The 24883-nt window shown below is 33.3% G+C and overlaps 1 protein-coding gene across 12 annotated transcripts in view; it reads left to right on the top strand.

Annotated features, from left to right (window-relative positions):
* Ift88 (intraflagellar transport 88) overlaps positions 1–24883 on the top strand; it is a 123741-nt gene that overhangs the window by 9683 nt on the left and 89175 nt on the right. For 8 of the 12 annotated variants that reach the window (XR_007346969.1, XM_048801429.1, XM_015499345.2 and 5 more), the window contains 10 exons: positions 6476–6532; positions 7676–7729; positions 8345–8408; positions 9323–9392; positions 12666–12756; positions 13586–13690; positions 15594–15696; positions 16416–16530; positions 18854–19085; positions 20977–21047. Coding sequence is in view for 11 of the 12 variants with exons in the window: in XM_048801429.1 (XP_048657386.1) it covers positions 6476–6532; positions 7676–7729; positions 8345–8408; positions 9323–9392; positions 12666–12756; positions 13586–13690; positions 15594–15696; positions 16416–16530; positions 18854–19085; positions 20977–21047 (962 nt within the window). In the remaining variant the exon portion in view is untranslated. Of the gene's footprint in view, positions 1–6475; positions 6533–7675; positions 7730–8344; positions 8409–9322; positions 9393–11046; positions 11066–12665; positions 12757–13585; positions 13691–15593; positions 15697–16415; positions 16531–18853; positions 19086–20976; positions 21048–24883 lie in introns of those variants that run through there. The other 4 variants (XM_048801432.1, XM_048801431.1, XM_015499344.2 and 1 more) reach the window with 3 other exon arrangements.

Below are 24883 nucleotides of genomic sequence, written 5' to 3'. Positions count from 1 at the left end.
TTTTAAGACAGATTTATTGCACTTAGTATAATGTCCTCAAGTTTTATCCATGTTGTATCATATAACAACATTTCCTCTTAAAGGCTTCTACTGTATATATGTACCACATTTTTTTTATCCATTCATCTGTCAATGGAGAATTGTCTATTTTGATGTTGAGTTATAGAAGTTCTTTATATATTTTGGATATTAACTAATTAGATATATATGATTTGCAAATATTTTTTCCCATCCAATAAGTTGCATTTTCATGCTATTGATTGTATTCTTTGAAGTACAAAGATTTTTAGTTTGATGTAGTTCTACTTGTCTAAAAATTTTTTTTTTCTTGCGCTTTTGGTGTTATATCCTAGAAATCATTGCCACAAGCAATTCCATGAAGCTTCTCCTCTATATTTTCTTCTAGGAGTTTTATAGTTTTAGGTCTTATGTTTAGGCCTTCAGCCTATTTTGAGTTACTTTGTTGTGTATGGTGTAAAAATGTGACCATATATGCAAGGGTTTATTTCTGCAGCCTCTTCTGTTTCCTTCGTCTTGTCTTTATGCTAGCACCACACTGTTTTGATTACTATAGCTTTGTCATGTTTTGGAATCAGGCAATGTGAGTCTGATAATTGTTCCTCTTTTTCAGAATTGTTTTAACTTTTTAGGGACCTTTGATATTTCATTGAGTTTCAGGATGAATGTTTCTATTTGAACAAAAAGCAATGTTAGGATTTTGATAGAGATTGGCTTGAACCTGTGGATCACTTCAGGTTGTATGAACATCTGAACAACATTTAGTCTTCCAATTCATGAATATCTTATGTCTTTTTCATTTGTTTGTGTCACCTTTAGTTTCCTTCAGTAATGTTTTGTAGATTTCAGTGTATCCAATAAGTGGATTTTTAATTTTCCTTATTTTTATGTGACATGTTGTATTAGTTTTTCCTTATCATAATGAGATACCTGAAACAGGTCAACTTTGTAAAGTCTGGGAGCTGAAAGAACAAACAACATGTAGGATCTGGTGAGGGCTCTATGGTACATTGCAGAGCATGGATGGGAGGAAGGATCCCATCTTGAAATGGAAGCTTGAGAAGAATGTTAGGCTTAAGGTTTTAAACTACTTGCTCTTGTGAGAACTTACTTTAGGAGACCAATTTTCCCCTCTGTCAGCAGAACCCCCTTGACTTCCCACTAGGCCTCCCTTACAGGTTCCACAGTATCTCCCAGTATAGCCACTATGGGAACCATGCCTCCAACACATAAAACTTGGGGAATAAACCACATTCAAACCATAGCACATTTAATAGTTGTACACATAATTTTAAAGTATTTTAAATCAAAAGTTTCTGTATGCTTTTGAAAATATAAGTGTTGTGTATATAAAACATCAGAGTATGTTTACCTAAAATATTATTATTATTATTTTATTTTTTATTGTTGGTTGTTCAAAACATTACATAGTTCTTGACATATCATATTTCACACTTTGATTCAAGTGGGTTATGAACTCCCATTTTTACCCCATATACAGATTGCAGAATTATTTTAAAAATATTTACCTTTCTACTTTTTAAAGTGCTAGAAATATTATTCCTTCAAAACATTGGGTCTTAATAATACAAATTACTTCTTTCTTGTATAGTGATTCTCTTCCACTGGTACATAAATCACTACATTTATTTATTTATTTATTTATTTTTGTAAAATAACTCTTTTGTAACTCTTAAGATTTTTGTATATGTCATGTGAAGCATAGATATGTGTTTTCCACGGTGCATGAAATCTGCCAAACTTCTTTTGTGGTTGAAAATAAACAAGGCTGGGACTAAGTGAAATAGTGAAGTATAGAAAGTTTTCCCTCTAATGATCTATACCTAACATTCTTTTTTAAAAACAACTTTCCTCTCCTAGTTTTATTATAGCAGCTATTTTCAACTGGGAATAGTTTTGCCCACCCACACCTCTAAGGGGACATTTAGCAATGTTTGGAGATAATTCTGGTTGTTATAGAGTGCTGTTAGTATCTAGTGGATACCCATTGATGCTATTAAACATCCTATAATGCATAGGTCAGTTCCACATAATAAAGAATTATCCATCCCAAGAGGTCAGTACTGCCAACATTAGGAAACCCTGATGCAGCAGCTCCTCTGCTTTAAAATGAGATACTCTCCTGCTTTCATCTTCCTTCACCTTTTTTATTCTTTCTGCCATCTTCCCTAGCACACATTCTAGTTTAGTAAAAATCGATGATTAGTATTAAACATTTAACATGAAAAGAATCTTGTGAGTAGTTTGCCTCATCTCATTTGGTGTAAGTGAATGTAGCATGGTTCCCTGAAATGAGTTTAACTAGCTGTCAGAGTCCTCCATAAGAGTTCCCTAATTTCTCAAAGCAATTGCAAGCAAAGCCAAGGGTTCCCAGCACTACCTTTAATAATTCTCTGGAATTACTCAGAACTCAATGAAATCTATTGTACTCCCAAGTTTATTGCAACGGAAGGATACAGATTAAAATCTGCCAAGGGAAGGAGGTGTATGGGACAGAATTTGAGAGTGGTCCACATATAGAGCTTCTGATTGTCATTTCTCTATAGAGCCAGGAGTGGTTGTAACTCTTCCTGGCCACTGTATGCGACAGTTCTCTCAAATTACTGCCAACTAGGGAAGTCCACCCAAGATTTTGATGTCCAAAAATTTTATGGGGCTTAATCACATACTGCCCCTATAGTTGCCCTTTGGTCTCCAGCCCCTCCTGGAGGTCCAGGCTGGTAACTCTGGTAGGTGAAACTGATATGTCCCAATGCACCTACCATAGATCACATTGTTAGATCTTCCACTTATCAAGGCCCCCAGACAAACAAAGACATTCTTATCAAGTAGATAGGAGTCTAGAGATCACTTCCCAGTAGCCAAGGGAAAAGGCCAGGTCTCTCTTTGGGTAAAGTAATTCTTCACTACATATTCCACAGCTAGTATTTTAGTTTTAAGGTTAGTTTCATTATTGGAAGAAAAACCAGAACACTGGGTTCTGCTAGGCTATGACTAGACTGTGGACTTTTGAAGAGACTCTATGTTTGACTCATTGTTCTTTTCCTTATCGACCATGACTTAGTAAACAGGTGATTCACAGTAGGTGATAATTTTGCCAGACTGGCTGCTTTAGTCAGCTTGGAGTTGTTATGATCAGAATATCTGACAGGAAAAATCTTATAGGAGGATAAGTTTATTTGGGGCTCATGGTTTTAGAGATCTCAGTCCATAGATTGCCAACTCCATTGCTGTGAGCAAGGTGAAGGAGCACATCATGGGAGAAGAGCCCATCAGAGGAAAACTTCTTAGCTAATGGCAGGGTCAGAAAGCAGAGAGAGAGAAGGGGCCTGTTACAAGGCGTAATGCAATAAGTTGTAAAAAAAGAAAATAAATTGCTGTGGGACCATGAAGAGAGGTTATTTTCCAGTAGTTGGGACAATTAGAAGATGTTTCTTAAAAGATTAAATTAGAGTTATATTAAAGGATCTATGAAATTGAGGCAGACCTTTAGATATAGGAGGAAGGGCACTGCAGGTGAGGGGAAAAGTGACAAAGGGTTGAGACAGTATAAGAGCCTGTCAATGCTGACTACAAAGAACAACAGCAGCAAAACAGATGTAGTCATTAGGTAAAACTTAAAAAGCAGTAATGTTCTTTTGCCCTCAGTTTGTTCTCAAGGAGAAAGTTGCTGAGACCTGTATTCTTCCCTTCTAGCCTTTTCTAAGACCTGGAGCCAACTTTTTCAAGCATTTGAGTTCTAAGCCCTGCAATATTAAAATACCTGCCCCCAAGAAGGCAAAGACCCAATGGTTAAAGTTCATCTAACAACTCATGTATTAAAACCTATAATTCAGGCATCAATTTTTCTACAAATAAATAGATGTGTATTTTTCCATATTTTCCTCTATCATAATATGTTCATTATTATTCAGTTCAAAATATTTTCTGATTTATATGGCAATTTCTTCCTTGACCCATAGATTATTTGGGAGTAAATCTCTTAATTTCTAAAATGTTCTAATCATCTTTGTTTTAAATTGTTTTTTAGCTTTATTCTTAGGTAGGGAACATAATCTGTCTGATTTCAATTCTTTGGAATTTATTAATATTACCCAAGTGCATTTTCAAGAAATGTATATTCTGCAGTTGATAATAAGTACAATGTATGGTACAGTGTATAATTGGATCAAGTATATTAATGATTTTGTTCAGGTGTTCTATATTTTTTATGAGGTTTTTTTTTTTTTTTTGGTCTACTGGTTCTGTTATTAATGGGAAGTACAAGCACATCTTGCACTGTTAAGGATTTGTCTATCTCTTTTTGGTCTTTGCAGAAGATTTTAGAATTGTTATATCTATATTGTAAAATGAACCTTTTATTGTTGTGAAATATCTTTACTTCTAGTAATGCGTTATGTCCATTTTGTCAGATGTTAATATGTTGATATAGTTATATAAGCTCTCTTTGTGTCTAATATTTGCATCATATGTTTTTCCCAGTTTTTACTTCCAGGTTTTCCAAATCCATGTTTAAGATGTATCTCAATAGAAACATGTAATTGGGCTCTAGTTTTTAAAATAGTCTATCTTCTTATTTTATTGAGACATCTTATTTACATTTAATGAAATATTGTATTTAAATTTTATTGCTTGTTTGGTTTTTTTTTCCTCTTTTAAGTTTTGTTCTCTTCCTTTCCCTCCTTCCCTCCTTCCCTCCCTCCCTCTCTTTCTTTCTTTCTTTCTTTCTTTTTTTGCCTTCATTGCTTGTTTTTATTATTCTATTTCCCTCTTCTGTTATCTTGGTAGTTTATATTCTTTAACCATTTTTTTGGTGTGTTCCTAAACATTACAATACTCATCTTTAACTTACGAAAATCTATTATAAACTAGTAGTTTTTCTACTTTCTATACAATGCCAAAATTTTACACTATTTTCAGTTCTAGAATTACCATTTATTCTTTTTGTTGTTGTTCTCTACTGACTTGTCAATCTTGTCTTTTAACTCATTGAACATATTAAGCATGGTTATCTTGAAGTCTATGTCTGGTATTTTCATTACATGAATCTCCATCTGGATTTCTTTAAATTTGTTTGTGTTTCTTGTGGTTTTGGTTAGTTAGTCTTGCCTCCTGTATGTCTGATTCTTTTTGATTGAACACCAGACATTGTAAATGAAAAATTGTAGAAGTAATTTATTGCTCTATGTCTCTGTTAGTATCTGATAGATACTAGCCACATGTAACTATTTATTTGAAATGAAAAATTCAGATCCATCTTGCAGTAGTCATATTTTAAATACTCAGTAGTCATGTGTGGCTAGTGGCTATTGCAGATATAGAACGTTTTGTTATGCAGAAAGTTCTGTTGGATAGAAGAGCACTCAGGATTTTAGAGATAATTTACTTTTACTTATGACCCTAGCAGTACAAGGTATCTCTGGCCACCTTAATCTGGTTGGATTGGAAGTGATTCTAAATTGGACTTAATCCCTAAAGAAGGCTGGTTGGTATACTTCTATTTGCCTTTCAGCCTGAGGGTATGGTCTTTTGAGTGCAAGCTAGAGCCTGGAGAATTATCAGAGCTGCTCTTTGGCAGTCTCCCAACTCCACTGTTTATCCCCTCAGACTGTGAGTCTTTCAAAAACTGTGCTCAGTTTCTCATCCATGCCTTTGGAATGAACAGATGTCTATCAGAGAAAAATAGCACAAATGCAGGTTCACCTCTCAGGTCTTCCCTTCTCTTCTTAATTTTGAGACCTTGCAATTTTTCAGTTTTGATGGTTCTCTGGTGCATGGAAACAATTTTTTAAACATGTTTTTGTCCCTAGCCTTTTTAATTGTTTTTAGTAAGAAGGTTTTTTTTTTTTTAAAGCAATAATCCATCATAGCCAGAAGTAGAATTCCTCAATGAATTGTATTTAAATATGTTGAACAATAAATAAGCCTAACAACTAACCTGTTTAACACATTTTCACATGGTCCTATTTGAACCACTACAATTTTGTTATCAGCATACTTTATATACAAAGGTGAGCAAATTTAGGTTCAAAGATATTAACCAGTTGAGAGAGAATTGGGATTTAAACCCAGTTTCTTAGACATTAAAACCTGCATCTATTGTGTGGGCTAGTGGCTGGCAGTACTATGAATGTAGTAAATGTTGAATACATGATAGATGAAAGTATGAAACAGATCTTTCTTTTTAGTACCTTAGGTCATTTCTCAAGTCTCCTTTCTCCTTTAGAATGAATTTCAAAATAAGTCTCTTTCTCAATACTTTCTCAATTAAGAAAAGTGAGCTCTTTAATATTAAGATAGAAATATTTAGAAGAATTATTCTAAATATTATGTAAATATTTTCTTATTGATGAGTCTGTATTTCCATTTCTTTCCCAATTTTCTATTCTATAGCTTAATCAGAATTCTGTTAACTGTGTTCTTTTTCCTCCCCAAGATAACTGCTAAAATACCAAGCACTGCAGTTACTAGACCTATAGCTACTGGATATGGGGTAGGTTTTGTAAGCTGCAAATATTAAGATGCTTTTTCTTAAACATAAGTCAGTTCTAAATAATTTTAGTAATCTTTTACTTCATGAATCAGATATAGTTTCCATTTGGATAGTTATAAGGGTAGTTATGAACATTTAAAAAGTCTAATTTGATTAACAGCTTTGAACATTTTAGTCATTTTGATTTTAAATATATCAGAAAATATTTTGCTGACTTTCCATTTGTAAACCTTTTGTTAGTTGATTAAGTTGCTTCATTTTCTGCATAATATAACCAAGTCTCATGTGTATTCCATTCATGTATTTTATGTGAAATCAGATGTTACCTAAATGTAATGTTGTTGATAATTATTTTTAAAAACTTACTAATTAATAAATGAAGAAATAAAATTTTAAAAAAGTGTTTTGGAATTATATACTTAGGTCTTGCCTTAGAGATCTTTGGAGGAAAGATACTCTATAAAACTCTATAATAAATAAATAAATCTTTAAATCTTGTCCAAATTACCTACAAGTTGAAGGGAGAAAAAAATGGAAGCACGTGGTGGAGTAGCATTTCCTAGTCCTTATGATAATATTTTCTAAGGGGTCAGAAAAATGGCTTTAGAACCCAGAAGCCCAGGGCACTTGCCTTTATAATGATCCTTTATGTAAGTGAAGAAAGTAGCCTCTTACATAATATAACTAACAGTATGTCATGTGAAACATACTTTCATTAATCATTCTGAACATGTACTCATAAATTTGATTTTTGGTGTTGTTTCAGAATAAGAGACAGCAAACTCTTTCTGTGAAGGGCCAGATATTTTAGGCTTTGCAGGTTATGTGGTCTTTGTCATAGCTATTCATCCACCTCTGCTTTTGTAATGCAAAAGCAACCATAGGCAGTGTGTAAATGGATGGAGTTTGACTGTGTTCCATTTAAACTTTATAAAGGCTTTGGGTTGTTGTTGTTGACTTCTGATTTTAGAGTTTCATAGTTTGATTCTATGCCTTCAGGTGATAAATGGGAAAAAATTATGTGTAAGTTTACTTGTCAAAAGAATGAAGAAAAAATTATGAAGAAAACATCTATAACTTGGTTTTTAAAAATAAAGGTAGCTGTGTTTAGGAATCTTTTTAACTGACTTTTCTGTTTATTAGTCCAAGACATCCCTGACATCATCAATGGGAAGACCAATGACAGGGGCTATTCAGGTATCTCTGCTATTTAGTTGTTGATTTTGTGCCTTTCTCATGACCTGGAATTTATACCAGAGATTCCCCTCTCTGTTATATATTTTAAAATGTTAAATTACTTATATAATGACCCTGATTCTTAAAATTGTGGGGTAAAGTTTAGACTGTCCTAAATTGTCAGATTTATGTTCAAAGATTGTTCTAAATCTTTGGATTTATGTATTGAGGTCTCAAATGAAAACCTATTGGGGAGTAGATATAGAAATGGTTTATATTATATATATGATGTGTTTGCTGAGACCTGCTTTTCTTCTGTTATCCTTTTCAATGATTGTGTTATGTGCTATATATAGGAGACCAGCCATAAGTAGGAGACTATCTAAATAATGTTAATTAGTTTTTTTCTTTTCAAACTGAGAGAAACCAAGTTATATCAAGGAATGGAATCTTTATGGAGAAAGAGAAAATACACAGGATTGATATATGAAGAGATAGAAGTAAGGGATAAGCGGATAGTAATTAAAATCAGTATTAAAATTGGGACTATATTATGATATGTGTCGTGTACAGAATTTTAAATAGGAGGTAGATCTTGTCTTAGAATACTTTTTAAATAATTTCTATTCTTTGAAGGATGGAGTAACTAGACCCATGACAGCAGTGAGAGCAGCAGGTTTTACCAAAGCATCTTTGAGAGGTTTGTTATACAAACTCTATAATAATTTTTTCATGTATCTTAATTTTTTACTGTTTTTGTATATATGAATGTCATTCCTATTTTAAATAAAATCTAAAATGCCATTGATTATAATTGATTCTTATTTGAGGTACCACATAAGAAAGGAAGGGGCCATGCACAGTGGCGCATGCCTATAATCCTAATGACTCAGGAATCCGAGGCGGGAGGATCATGAATTCAAAGGTAGCCTCAGCAATTTAGTGAAGGCCCTGAGCAACTTATCGAGACCCTGACTCAAAATAAAAAATAAAAGGGCTGGGATGTGGCTCAGTGACCCCCTGGGTTAAATCCCTAGTATTAAAAAGAAAAAAAGGAAAGAAAAGAAATTGTTCTATAGCTCCATTGGAATGGTAGTTAAAACAGTTTTTGATTTATCAAAATGTATTGAACCATGCATTTAAACTATGGCATTTTATTTTATATAAGTTAGAGCTTGGTTTAAAAAATGAAAGATGAAAACAGTATTTAATTATAGAAGCTAAGTAACAATTAAAACATAAAATTATGACAAAAATTAATGTTTATTATACCAGTAAGGAAAATTAGGAAGCCAATATCAGATAATAACTCTCATGATTGATAATTTAGAGATCATGCTAGATAGAGGTAGAGGTCACTGTGGGGAAATGCTAAGAGTATCTTTTATATGTTAACACACAAGTTTTATTTACATAGTTTCTTGTATGTTAAAGATCTTACCAATTTCCTGACATATAAAATATTTATGTAGACTTAATAAATATTATATCCATTTAACAAACAGGGAATCTAAATTATTTAATAAGTAGGTAAATGAAATAAGGTGCAAATTTCATGTTTTCTTCAGTTTTCTGGGTTGCAAATTAAATATGAACTCTTGAATTGTGTCTCAGGCTCTGCATTTGACCCACTTGGTCAATCAAGGGGCCCTGCTCCTCCTCTGGAAACCAAAAACGAAGATAGGTATGCAAGTCGTTTTGTTGTCATTTTGTTATTGTTGCTGAATGTTTTTTATTTTTATTTTCCAGATGTGTAATTTAAAAAGTTTGTCCCAGCAGGAAAGTAATCAAACACCATTTCTAGTTCTTAGAACTAGCAAATAAATCAAATCTAAGAATAGCTACATGTGTTCTTTGCAGTTTTGTTACAATATTATTTGACTTGATGTCTAATTTTTATGGGTGTCAGTAGTGTTTCTTTTGAGGGTCAAATGTGATTGTATGTGTTATGATTATTATAAAAGGACATTTAAAAGAAAAAAATTAAGAATACATGTCAACTTAATCATATTATTGAGCAATATAATTTGTGTGTATCTGTCTGTGTATGGTGTTGGGGATTGAACTCAGGACCTTGCACTTGCCTACCACTGAGCTCCATCCTCAGTCTGAACAACATAATTTTTTGTAGAATTAACATAAGTTTTGTGCTGTTGTCTAACTAGTAGCTAAAACAACAATAATAATAATAATAATAAAAAAAACGGCAGTATCCGTTCAGCAGTATACATGTACTGGTATCTGAGTACCTTGATGTATACATTTCACAAACAATAAAAACAGTTAATATTACTGAGTACTTGCTGTGTGCAGGTACTGTTCCAAGTGCATTACACATAAAAATGGGGTTATTACTGTCACCAGTTCATAGAGAAGGAACAGAAACACAGAGATCTTGACTTGCTAAGGTTAATAAAGAGAATGACTCAGATTCAAATACAGTTGTTTGGTTCCAGAACTCATCTATTAACCACGCACACTGTTTTGCTTCTGTATAATATACGGCTTAAAATTGTAATTCTTTTTTTAAAATAATTTTTATTTTATTTATTTATTTTTATGTGGTGCTGAGGATCAAACCCAGGACCTTGCATGTGCAAGGCGAGCATTCTACCACTGAGCCATAACCCAGCCCCAAAATTGTAATTCTTTTTTTTTAATATATATATATATTTATTTATTTATTTATTTATTTTTTAGTTTTCGGTGGACACAACATCTTTATTTTTATTTTTTTTTAAATTTTTATGTGGTGCTGAGGATCGAACCCAGCGCCCTGCACGTGCCAGGCGAGAGCGGTACCGCTTGAGTCACATCCCCAGCCCCCAGAATTGTGTAATTCTTTTTTATTTTATTTTATTTTTTTATTTTTATTTTTATTTTTTTTTCTGATTATACTTTTTTTATTGGTTGTTCAAAAATTACAAATTTCTTGACATATCATATTTCATACATTAGATTCAAGTAGGTTATGAACTCCCATTTTTACCCCAAATACAGATTGCAGAATCACATCGGTTACACATCCACATTTTTACATAATACCATATTAGTAACTGTTGTATTCTGCTACCTTTCCTATCCTCTACTATCCCCCCTCCCCTAGAATTGTGTAATTCTTAAAAAATCAATGTTTGGGACGATTGTATAAGTTACTTAAGTTCCCTTTTTCGGCTAACAAAGAACCGCTATAGGCAATTGTTTTATTTTGTGCACTCATTAATGACAGCATGTTTGCTAATAAAAGTATATTCTTTTATTTAAGTATGTCATTTAGGATCTTTTCAGCTGCAGACAAGAGAAAACCAATTAAAAAAACATAGTGAGAATTGTGGAGAAGGGGCATTTCAGGGGAAGGTAAATTTAGCTACTCAATAACATTATCCCTAGTTCAGCTTTTTTTTTTTTTTTTTTTATTCTCTTGGCTTTTCTTAAGAACTTGCCCATCATTATGATGCCAATAGAGTAGTAAGAGTTCAAAATCTCTTTGTAATTGATAAAGCAGCAGACAGTTCATAGTTCTAGTTCCTTTTAAAAAACAGTGAGAATTTTTGCAGGAACTCTCTATCCCATGCAGATGTGCAATGCATTATATGCCCATGGTTAAGCCAAATACTAGAAAAAGGAATGCGATACTCAAGACTGGCTTAGATTGTCTGTGCTAGGAAGCAGGGTGGGTGGCAAGTTCTTGTTAAGTAGGTATCCAACCATGTCTACATATAGGTTTCATTTCTTGGTCTTTGTTAGGAACAGAGTGTCTTTCATAAAGTTATCATATCTATTTTGTTCTTGCTCAGTCAGAATTTTGAAGATCTTAAAAAACTAATAGAATTTACCATTTTAGGCCCAGATTTCCCCCAAAGAATATAATTCCATAGACAAAGCTATACTGTTAATATTTACTCCTTCATTTGTAGAGAATTAAGAGAACTACCATCTATTTGAATGTATCTTTAGTAAAATTTTATTAAAGGCAGAAGAAAGTAGTAACAAAACATCAGTGTTTATTTGAAATGTGAATGATTTGAGGATAATTTGCTCTTTTTAAAAATATTGATTGATTGTGGTGCTGGGAATTGAATCCAGGATCTTGTACTTGCTAGGAAAGTGCTATTTTCTCTTAATGAAGCCAGGATTTTAAAACTTATTTACCTTATTAGAATTTTTCTCTTAGCATCTTTCTGATAATAAGTAATTTTGGTGGGGGATGGTGTTCAGTTTTCCTAGCCATAAGATACAGTTTCATTTACCATAGGATCTGGAAAAAAAAGAAAATCGACTTCTCCTTTGTGGTAGTAATATAGTAGCAAGGGTTCTAGTTGGGTCTGAATCCTGGCACCATACCTAACAAGCTTTGCAATCTTGAATGAAATACTTAAATTTCACATAGTTTCCTTTTTAGTAACATAGAAATAATGATAGTACTTGTGTCAAGTGCTATTATGAGGAATAAATGAAATTATTAGGGTAAAGCATTTTGCTGTGTTAATAGAGTTGTACTAAATAAATGTTAGCTATTTTATTATAATTATGAATAATTAATTATATAGTATATTTATCAAAATCAGCAATACATTTGTTCTTTAATGCCATTTATACATTTGTCTTATATCTGTCACCTGTTTTGTTTTGTTTTGCAGGGAGGGAGGGTAACTTGGGCTTGAACTCAGGGGCAGTCAACCACTGAGTCACATCCCCAGCCCTGTTTTGTATTTTATTTAGAGACAGGGTCTCACTGAATTGTTTAGTGCCTCGCTTTTGCTGAGGCTGGCTTTGAACTCGAGATCATCTTGCCTCAGCCTCCCGAATGGCTGGGATTATAGGTATGCACCACTGAGCCCTCACCTGTTCTTAAAGTTAAAGAGCATGTTATGGACAGTATTAAAAGTAAATGCAATTTTAGTATAAATATTAGTAGTTGAATGATTTAAATTACACTTGCTTTTTTCTTCAACAGTCCAGAAGAAAAGATTAGACAATTAGAGAAGAAAGTAAATGAGTTGGTAGAAGAAAGCTGTATTGCTAACAGTTGTGGAGACTTAAAATTGGTAAGTTCACAAAGTAATAGGAATTGAAATTATGAAGTCTATAGAGATATATGTCTTCTCTGCTCTTTAAAATTCTGCTTTTCAAAATTTGGTCTTTTAATTTGCTTTGTTCTCATTACTTTGATTTTCCTATCATGTAAATATAATTTCTGTGACTCAGTTATCAGATTAATGCATACTATTAGAAATGTTCAATATAAACCCCTACTTTTATTGCTTATAGAATTGGTGCTATTTTTATTTATTTCTAATAAAAGCAAAGTCTCTTATTGAATTTTAATGTGGAAATCAATGAAAGCTTCTTGACATTCTGAGTAGTATTAGAGCCAGCCTAAGAATCTCTTGTAATATTAGGCAGCAGTTATTCTTTCACTTGTATTTTGAGCCTCCCGAAGAATGTTAAATAAGAAACAAAATTTTACTTAAATTCCTTCCTCACAAAATTGAATTAAAATACCTAACGATGTAGGAATTAGGAGGAAAGAAAAGGTAGGGAGGTAGGCATGGTCGAACTCAAAAGGTGGTGAAAGGTACAGACTTGACTTGGTGCAAGTACACTTTACATTTCATCCTTCATACTCTCTCCTCCTTTCTCAGAAAACCACAGACACAATTCTGTGATGGTGAACTCCATTTAAACAAATATTCTAGGTTGTTTTGTTTTGTTTAATGTAAGAGTAGAGAGGAAAGTCTATTCAAGTAGAGAAGCATCCTGGGGAATCTGAGGTTGGAAAATGAATTCGGCCAAGCTTCATGTTGATAATTCCCAAATGAATGAAAGTTGATAAATGCCCAGAAATTATTTTAAAAAGTGTAAATCTGATTTCAGGCCTTAGAAAAGGCAAAAGATGCAGGAAGAAAAGAGAGAGTCCTGGTGAGACAACGGGAACAAGTTACAACTCCAGAAAATATCAATTTGGATTTAACGTACTCCGTAAGTATAGAAATACCTGCAAAGAAAATTATTTTGGCCAAGATTTATGGATTCCAAAAGCCTTTTTTATTTTACATATTTTTAAAACTTTGTTCACTGATACATAAAAATATAAAAATTGTACAATTTTAATGGTGTACCATGTGATATTTTGATACATGTGTACATTGTGTAGTGTTTAATCAGATTAAGCACATTGGCCTCAAACATTTATCATTTCTTTATGGTAAAAACATCCAAACTTCTTTCTTCTAGCTTTTTAAAATATACAATATATTATCATTACCTGTAGCCACCCTACTGTTCAGTAACATGCCAGAATTTCTTACTTCTACCTAAAACATTGTACCTGTTAAATAACCTTTCTGTGTCCTTCCCTCCCCACTAACATCTTTTTTTTCTTTTTGCTTTATCTCTTTTTTTAAAAAAATATATGTGTAGTGTTATTTAAACTTTATTTTATTTGTTTTTATGCCTTTATTTATTTTTATGTGGTACTGCGGATCGAACCCAGGGCCTTGCTTGTGTTAGGCAAGCATTCTGCCACTGAGCCACAACCCCAGCCCTATTTATTTATTTTTTATGTGGTGCTTAGGATCGAACCCAGTGCCTTACATGTGCTAAGTAAGCACTCTACCACTGAGCTACAACCACAGTCCTTGCCTTATCTTTTATTGTTAAAATCAGATTTTTTTTTAGGTACCAGAATCAAATACATAATAATCTTTAATTCATGAGACACTCATTTTTAGTTTGTACAAAGATCTCTTATTAAATTATTCAATTAATTGTTTTTTAATAGTTAGTAATTGTAAACCCACCATCCAATAGCTTGAAGACTTTTTTTTTTTTAATATTTATTTTATTTTTTAGTTCTCGGCGGACACAACATCTTTGTTTGTATGTGGTGCTGAGGATCGAACCCGAGCCGCACGCATGCCAGGCGAGCATGCTACCGCTTGAGCCACATCCCCAGCCCTGAAGACTTTTAATATTTATGCTCAATCAGGGTGGTTATCTTAATGAGATTGTAATGTAGACATTTGGATCAGTGATTTTCAAGGATTTCAAATAAATAAGATAATGCTTTGTGAGGGTAGTGAAAATATATTTAATTTCTAGCAAAACATTTATTCTGAAAAGAATTCCTTGTATAAAAATTCCTTGTCAGTGGGCAAAGTCTTCATATACTAAACTAATTTAAAAGGGGGAATTTGAAATTTTAAAATACTAGATATTTACTAGTTAGTTTTTTTAAATTCCATGAGATCTTCAGGCAATAAATTATTGTGATAATTTTTTTACCTGTAGGTACATAAAATACTATCTTTGATGACTTTAGTTATCATTTTGTATATAAAGCTGTTACTATGCAAATTCTTCCCTGGTATACTTTAGGGATATTTCCAGGGGGGCTGGGATTCTGGCTCAGGGGAGAGCGTTCGCCTCGCATTCATGAGGCACTGGGTTCTATCCTCAGCACCACATAAAAATAAAAAAGTAAAGATATCGTGTCCACCTATAATTAAAAAAATAAATATTAAAAAAAAGATATTTCCATGGGACATTTAGTTTATATTTACAAAGAGAATCCATTTATCTTGCTTATTTCCTTTATCACCAGCAACATTAACAATATACATTTATTCTTTGTGGGTCTTTCAGCTATTAATGGATGGCAAATACTAGTTAAAATAGAGTACATAGAAAATTAAGTGAAATGTATAGAGGACAGCTGTTTATCTCTTAATGTTGTGGCTTATTTGGATGTAAGATATTTCTAAATTGGTTGAATATCTTGATATAAGCAGCTTTTGTTGTATGATTTAAATCTCTAGACAGATCAGAAGTGAACAGGACCTAATATAATCATTATGTCTTTTTGCCATTGTTTCTTCCTTAGGTTCTTTTCAACTTGGCCAGTCAGTATTCAGCTAATGAAATGTATGCAGAAGCACTAAACACATATCAAGTTATAGTGAAAAACAAGATGTTTAGCAATGCAGGTAGGTGTATAATCAGTTTTGCCAATAGGCATAACTCTTTTGTAGTGTTAATTTATATCTGCCTACTTTATGCTTCCTTATAATGAAATGATCTATGCTCTAAGCAAATTTGTATTTATGATGAGGTATCCTTCTTAGAGATACTGTATGTGAAAATCCATACAAATACAAATGAAGAAATATGGTTGGTATGAAGTATGTTACATAATGGTAAACAAAAAATGTGTTCTGTTACCACAGGTAGAATGAGCCATGGCATCCCCATAGAATATGCTTTGCCATCTGTAAATATGTCCCAATAGACTAGAGTTTATATTTAGCATTTTTATTATATAAATTTTTAGTTGCAATATTAAAGTTTATCAGAATATCATTTCTTTTTAACATCATATTAAAATGTGTGTGACATTTTTTAGTCTAATTTTAAAATGCCATATAGTCTCACTTTTTTTTTTTAGCAGAATATACTTTCAGTTTTATAATGTAAGTCATTTTCTTTCCAACCATACTTTCAGACATCTACTATCTTAAGTTTCATTGCCTCTCAGAAACTAATGTTTGAATACATGAAACAGTATAACTATTTTAAAATTAGATTTTTAGGTAATGTCTAAAACTTTATAACTTAAGAACATCAGAGAATATGAATTAAGATCATCTACAATATCATAGAAAAAGTGCAAAAATAAGAATATTATACATTCTTTTTTTTTAATTAGGGAGACTGAAAGTGAATATGGGAAATATTTACTTAAAACAAAGAAATTATTCCAAAGCCATTAAGTTCTACCGAATGGCCTTAGACCAAATCCCAAGTGTTCATAAAGAAATGAGGTAAGCAATCACCAAGATTACTGTAAAATTTAAGTTGTTGTTTTTCAGAAACAAGATAGATGTTCTGATCTTTGGTTAGTGGTTAAACATTTTGAAGTGTTTATATATGAGAGTTATTGGATTTGTGTTATCTGTGAAATATTTTGTTTTATTCACTTGTGAGTACTTGTGTACACTTGTATAGTGACAAGTTAAAGATTAAATGCATAGTTTGTGATCAAGTGAAATAAAACTAAGCTAATTGACCAATATAGAGATTCACTCTGCAAGCCGTTAGTACGATGATACAAATTAATGTCAACAAATAATCAGAATAGCATTTCTACAGAATGTATCAGATTAGAAAACAAGTCTAGAAATTTAGAACTACCTCACTTTGTTTCTATATTTTGAGAGTGAGGTAGTGAAAGGATGGGATTATTTTTGATTCTTAGAAGAGGAGGGAGGATGTTGGAATACTTCATATTCCCACAATATTTTCTATTATATTCAGACACAGTATGTTTACAGGTAATGATTTCCCCTAGGAACAGGGGACATTTCCTCTGTGACAATTTATTTATAATCATTTGGTTTTGAATTTTGCATGGTATTTAATTATCATCAGCAAAATCTAGCTTATAAGACACAATGTACCCTTTAGGTACTTTATTTTTTTTAAATTGTAGTTGGACACAATATCTTTATTTTATTTATTTTTTTTTTATATGGTGCTGAGGATTGAACCTAGGGCCTCGCATATGGTAGGTGAGCGCTCTACCGGTGAGCCCCAGCCCCAGCCCCCTTTAGGTACTTAAAAAAAATTTTTTTTTTTTAATTCTTTTTAATTATACATGACAGTAGGCTTGAGGTACTTTTAATCCAGGTGAGACCAAGAATTTGAGCATTTTAGAAAAAGATAATAATATTAGGTGGCATTTCCATACTTAATAATCAATAGTTGAGACAATGGTACTGTATTAATTCAGCCAAGGGAATAAATATTGAAAATAATAGTGGTCAAGAAAGACTCAGCCAGGTACAGTGACACATGCCTGTAATCCAAGCAGTTCAGGAGGCTGAGGCAGGAAGATTGTGAGTTCAGAGCCAGCCTCAGCAACTTAACAAGGCCCTAAGCAACTTAGTGGGACCCTTTCTCTAAGTAAAATATAAAAAAGGGCTGAGTCTATAGCTCAGTGCCTAGCATTTGTAAGGCATTGGGCTCGATCCTTAGCACCACATAAAAATAAATAAAGGCATTCTGTCCATCTACAGCTACAAAAAAAATTAAAAGGGGGCGTTGGGGATATGACTCAGTGGTTGAGCGCCCTTGGGTTCAATCCCCCATACCAAAAAAAAACAAAAAAGAAAGAAAGAAAGGAAGACTTTTTGAAATAGGTATACTTGAGATAGGTTACTTAAGTGACAAAAGGGACAACATTCCAGAAAAAAGAATGCTATGAGATGAGTAATTATTTGTGATCTGATAAACTAATTTTGAATAAATTTGTTGAAACAGTAGGTTCATGTCAGAGTAGTTGGAAATAAGGTCAGATCACATCCTGTAGGATGGCTCTATTCAAAATGATAGAAAATAGCAAGTATGTATGAAGATCATGGGAAATCTGAAACCTTATATATTACATATGTAAAATGGTGCAGCTACTTTGGAAAATACTTGGGTATTTTCTTAAAAGTTAAACATATTATATGACCAGCAATTCCATTTTTAGGTGTATGTCCAAGAGATGAAAGTTTGTTATCACAAAGGTTTATACACAAATGTTCATAATAGCATTAATCATAATAGCCAAAAAGTGTAAATAACTGAAAGAGCTATCAAGTTGGTGATGGTTAAGTAAAATACAGTATATATCCATAGTATAGAATACTATTTGACAATACAAAAGGAGCAAAGTACTGATACTTGCTGCAATATGGAGGAACTGCGGAAGGATTATGCTAACACAGAGTATTACATATCATGCAATTCCACTTATATACAATGCTTAGAAAAAACAGAAAGTAGATTAATGGTTTCCTATGGCTAACAGAATGGAGAATGACTATTAATAAGCACAGGTTTTCTTTTTAAGGTAGTAGAAATGACTTAAAATAAATATGTGGTTATAGTTCCACAACAGTGTAAATATAGAAGTAATCATTGAATCACATACTTAAATAATAAGCAAACTTTTTGGTATGTATATTATGTATACTATACTATAATAAGGCTTTAATAAAATAAAAAAGAAATAAAATGAAAAAGAAAAACAGGAATGGCTTGAATGCCATACTGAAGAATTCAAACTTTTAATGCTAATCTATGTTTATTTTTGTTTAGGATTAAAATAATGCAGAATATTGGTGTTACATTTATTAAAACTGGTCAATATTCAGATGCCATTAATTCATTTGAGCATATAATGAGCATGGCACCAAATCTGAAAGCAGGCTTCAACCTAATTCTTAGTTATTTTGCCATTGGAGACCGAGAAAAAATGAAGAAGGCATTCCAAAAATTGATTGCTGTTCCGTTAGAAATTGATGAAGATGATAAATATATTTCACCAAGTGTGAGTATGAAAAAGTTAAAGGGGCTGAGATTGTGGCTCAGTGGTAGAGCGCTTGTCTAGCATGCGTGAGGCACTGGGTTCAATCCCTGGCACCATATAAAAATAAATAAGTAAATAAAATAAAGGTATCGTGTCCATCTACAACTAAAAAAAATACTTAAAAAGAAAAAGACATTTTTCTTTTTAAGTATTTAAAAGTGGTAGAGCGCTTGCCTAGCATGCATGAGGCACTGGGTTCAATCCCAGGCACCACATTAAAAAAAATAATAATAAAATAAAATAAAGGTATTGTGTTCATCTACAACTAAAAAAAAAAAAAATACTTAAAAAGAAAAAGCCATCTCCTACTTAACTGTGTTTTCCTGTTTCTAGAAATGAGCAAGTTAGAATTGATGACTTCTTGAGTTTTTTACAGACCTATATTAATGTTTTTTATCACTGATATATTTAATTTGTTATTTCAGTTAGATCTATTGAAATAGGGCTAGAGATTTTGGTTAAAACATACTGCACAGTTTTAGTCAAAACTAAAAGAATTGTATTAAAAATAATAATGTCATTCATTGAAAGTAACATCTTGACTATGGAACCTAAAATCCTTTGATGTTTTAAAAATCATTGTTAAGCCAGGTGTGGTGGCACATGCCTGTAATACCAGTAGCTTAGGAGGCTGAAGCAGGAGGATCTCAAGTTCAAAACCCGCCTCAGCAACTAAGCAAGGCCCTAATTAACTTAGCAAGACCCTGTCTCAAAATAAAAAAATTTAAAAGTGGTGGGGGGGCTAGATAGTGGCACAGTGGTTAAGCACCCCTAAATTCAATCACTGGTTAAAAAAAAAAAAAATCATTGTTAAGCAGAGAAACCTAAAAAAATCTGTACTAACTATGTCAACAGTGGAAAAAAAATTAATTCCTTATCTTTATTTGAGAGTAAAGCAAAATACAGCTCTCAAAAGTCTTATTTTTAAAAGTCTAGGGGAATATTATATAGTGTTAGGTGAAAAAGTACAGATAGATACACACCTACACATGAACAGAAACTGAAAGAATACTCAATTATATTCTGGGCAATTAGATTTTTTTTAACACTTTAAAAACATTTTCCAGATTTTTATATGTAAATTTTATGTAAGTCAAAATGTTAAATCGCCTATATTTATAGGTTAAAATGGCATAATATCTTTAGTTTCATAGACAATGTAGACTCAAGCCATATGCCTAGTTTCACCATTCTATTCTTCCGTCTCCTTCCTTGTGCCTCAGGTCCTTTATGTATAAAATGGTACTAATTATAATGACCTACCTTGTAGTGTTATAAGGATTAAATTTACAAAATGCTTAAAATCATACCTTGAACATAGTAAGCGCTAGGTAAATGTTAATTATGTATTATTTTCATATTGCAAAAAAAAAAAGAATCTATGTTGTGAAAAAGTCACATTTTAAAATATTTTTGCAGTGTTAGGGATTGAACCCAGGGACTTGTGCATGCTAGGCGAGTGCTGTATTATTGACATCCTGAACTCCTGTCTGTATTATCAACTGGAAATAACGGCATGGATTATACTAAGGAGTTGATAATCATGAAAGCATATATATTTGAGTTTTAAATTTATAACATCATGTATTTATACTAACAACCACAGCTTCTCTGTGTTCCTGTTCTTTCTAGCCTGACCCTTGTAGCAGCTGTTCAGAATGTATTCTAGCTCCTTAGAGAATGTAATAGGTGATCGGAAGTAAGAAAAGGAAAAAGAAATGCATTTTATTAGGGAAAATATTTTTGAAAGATTTATTTACTCTCCATTTTATACAATTAGTTGGGATTTTGATTACAAATTCAAGTTTTTAGCATTTACTTCTGAATTTTTTCTTTCAATTGCTTTTCTCAGGATGATCCCCATACAAACCTAGTGATTGAAGCTATAAAAAATGATCATCTCAGGCAAATGGAACGTGAAAGGTAATATTTTGGGTTCTTGATAGTGAAGTTTTAATTTCTCTAAAGTGATCGAATATGCATTTTATTGTTTCTTACAAAATTTGTTTTATTCAATATATTTCTTAAATAGTGTTGTTGTTTTACCATTTCAGTACTTTTTGGATTCCTTTTTCTCCTTCAAAATAATCTCAGTTCTCATACTGATCCCAATATTCTTACTTACTTATTCCTACTCTTTCTCTCTGCATTTGGTATAATATTGGAATTTGGTTTATATCACCATTATTTAAAAAATTATGTCCTTACATATTTTTGTTATGCCTCCCAATTAAATACCAAGACTGAGAGAAAAAAATATATATTTACTTCATTCTTTTCTTCCTTTAATATGGAACTATAATCTGTTTGTACTTCCTTCACCAAATATAGGGGGTTTTCCCACATCAAGAATAAATGATCCAACATTCAGTTACCAACTGAATGTCCAACAATTCAGTTCTGACACTAACTACTCAGAGTTTATTCAGAGTCCACTCCTGACTACAGATACCAGTTACAAACCCAGGGCTTCCTGTACTTCTGATCAACAGACTATAAATTAGGGATTTCTACCACCTCCTCCTTGAGTTCAGTAATTTACTGCAAGAGCTTATGGAACTCAGGAAAACACTTTGTTTTTATTTACCAGTTTATTATAAAGAATGCAATTCAGAGCCAGGTGTGGTGGCGCATAACTGTAATACCAGCAGATTGGGAGGCTGAGGCAGGAAGATCAAGAGTTCAAAGCCAGCCTCAGCAAAAAGTGAGACACTGAGCAACTCATTGAGACCCTGTCTCTAAATAAAATACAAAATAAGGCTGGGGATGTGGCTCAGTGGTTGAGTGCCTCTGAGTTCAATCCCCAGTGAATCCGGAAAAAAAAAAAGAATGTAACTCAGGAATAACCAAATGGAAGAGATGAATGGGGCAGGGTATGAGAGTGTCCATATCCTCTCCAGGTGTGCCACCCTCCTAGTACCTCCATGTGTTCCCCATCTTGGAGGTCTTCTATACTGAGGTTCAATATATATATAGGCAAGACTGATGATATCATTAGCCTTTGATGATGAAACTTAGTCTCTAACCCCTCTTCCCTCTGGAGGTTGAGGGGTGGGACTGAAAGTTCCAACTCTTCGATCATATGTATGGTTGATTCCAGTGGCAACCAAGCCCCATTTTGAAACTTTCTATGGGCTAATATGAAGTCACCTCATTAACATAAAGTCAAGTATGGTTAAAAGGGGCTCATTATAATTAACAAAAGGCACTTCCATCATTCAGAAGATTCCAAGAGCTCTTTGCCAGGCACCAGAATGAATACCAAATATATTTCTATCACAATATCACATGTACTTGGTCTCTGCCAAGTATAATTTTATCACTGGAGAAAGTCCAAGGAGTTTTTGGAGAGGAGTACCTCAACTCAAAATTGAGTGGGGGCTCTTGACAAACATGAATTTAAGGATGCATCTGTTAGAGGCACAAACAGAGATTTATTTAGGAAAGCAGAGGTACATTCAGGGAGAATGGAGGCTGTATTGAGAGTGAGACCCTTTTGGTAAAGCAAGGAATATACATTCAAGGGAGAATGTGGGCCATATTTTGAGAATGAGAAATCAGCAACCCCTTGGTCTTGGTTATTAATTTTTATAGAGAGATAGTAACTAGAAACCGGACTAAAGGTGGAGTCAGGATAGAATTATGCAGTTTTGTGCCAATATTTCTAGTACTTGGGCATTGCCCTCATATCATGAAACTTTTTGTAGGCAAGAGATTGGGCTGGATTATCAAGAGTTGCTTTCTTAATGAAGAGTTTAAGCTAGGTGCAGTGGTGCCTAGTCTATGATCCCAGCGGCTATGGAGAGTGAGGCAGGAGGATTGTGAGTTCAGGTGCTGAGCAACTCAGTGCGACTCTGGCTCTAAATAAAATACAAAATAGGTCTGGGAATGTGGTTCAGCAATTGAGTGCCCCTGAATTAAATCCCCAGTGACACCCCCCCCCAAAAAAAAAGAGTTTAAAAAAGAGTTGTTTATCTAATCACACCTGTGATCCCAGTAACTCAGGAAGTTAAATAGAGCTAGGAATGTAGCTTCATGATTAAGTGCTTATCTAACATGCATGAGGCCCTGAGTTTGATCCCCAGCACTGCAAAAATAAAAATTAAAAATTATTATTTTTTTAAATGGCTGGGGATATAGTCTGATGGTAAAGTAGCCATGGGTTCAATCACCAGCACCTAAAAAGGAAAAAAAAAAAAAAGTTGCTTATTTCGTATTCTTGTGGTTTGTGAACATTTTTCTTTTGAGACTGGTCGTATCTTTTTCTGTATCCCGTGGTTTTCTTTTGAGACTCAGATTTTTCTTTTTTCTGTATCTCTCAAACCCTATCTCATTTTGAAAATTTTAAATTTAGTGAACATGCAGTAGATAAATTAGGAGTACATTACATGGTAGAAAGCCCTTAATTATTTTCTTTTAATTGTGGTAAAATATATAACATAAAATTTATCATCTGAAGTGTTAAGTACATTCACACTATTATGTGACTGATCTTGAGGACTTTCTTCATCTTGCAGAACTGAAACTCTTACCTATTAAGCAATAGCTCCCCATTTTTTGCTCCCACATTCCATCCCTTAGCAATACTATTCTGCTCTCTATGATTTTGAGTGTTCTAATGTAAGTTGAATCTCACATTTTTTTTTTTTCTTTTTGTGACTGGCTTTTTGCACTTAGCATAGTGTCCTCAAGGTTCATTCATGTTGTAGTATGTATCGAGATCTCCTTCCTTTTTATAATACTTCATTTTATGTATGGAGGGCAGTAATCTTTAAGAATTAGTTTTAAATTGAAGAGAGGCTTCTGGAAAGATAAAATAGGCATACATTTTTGTATTTTTTATGTGATGCTGAGGATCGAACCCAGCACCTTGCATGTGCTAGGCGAGAACTCTACCGCTGAGCCACAATCCCAGCCCTTTTTTGTATTCTTCTCATTAAGTACAACTAAAAACTCTGGAAGTTATATGTAAAGCAAATACAAGAAAGGCAGAAAGAGGAGGACAGATCAGCAAGGGTCCTGGGGATGCAATGAACATCCCAGACTTGGAGCTAAAGAACTGGCAATCAGAAAATCCTTATAGGTGCTCTTAAAAAAAGAAAAAAAAAAAATCTTAAGAAAAGCCTGTTTTCTCTAGCAAACAAACCAGGACAGGGGGTAGACTAGCAAGATAGACAACTTTTAGAGAAATACCACGGAAAGAATTGGCTGCACTCCCACCGACACCAGCAAAATCTGAATAAAGTAAACCTAGACTCACACCTTTGTGAGGCTGTGCTATAAGAAAAGCACCTCAATACCCCACAAGGATAATATCAGAAAAGGCTAGGCAGGGGACCAGGACTGTCATCCTCAAAGACTATTAACAAATCCCATTCCTCTTTGTTGTCAGTGGATGCCGTATGGACAGTCTGAATTCTACCCCTCTCAGCAGTAATGAAGTATCCCTACCAGTCTTTCCTAGGGTGATGTTGAAGGAGGGAGGTATAGTGGAGAGTGGAGCCTTTAATCTTGCCAAGTGATAACAAGGTTTCTCACCAGGGTCTTAGTAGAGACCATGTAGCAGGAACTTCCACCCTGCACAGCAGAAGCAGGAAGCTATACCCCCCATCCACCCACCCCCCTACCCGATTCAGGGGTCTTTGTGGGGAATCTAGACTTGCACTTTCACCTTCCTGTTTGTGTTAGAATGGTGCCAAGAAAACCAGCTAAAATAGTCCAGATTCTCATAATAAAAGTGTCCAAATCTCCATCAGGAA

Source organism: Marmota marmota, unplaced genomic scaffold (genome assembly GCF_001458135.2).
Source record: "Marmota marmota marmota unplaced genomic scaffold, marMar, whole genome shotgun sequence".
Lineage (NCBI taxonomy): Eukaryota > Metazoa > Chordata > Mammalia > Rodentia > Sciuridae > Marmota > Marmota marmota.
This window is presented reverse-complemented; position numbering and strand designations above follow the sequence as displayed.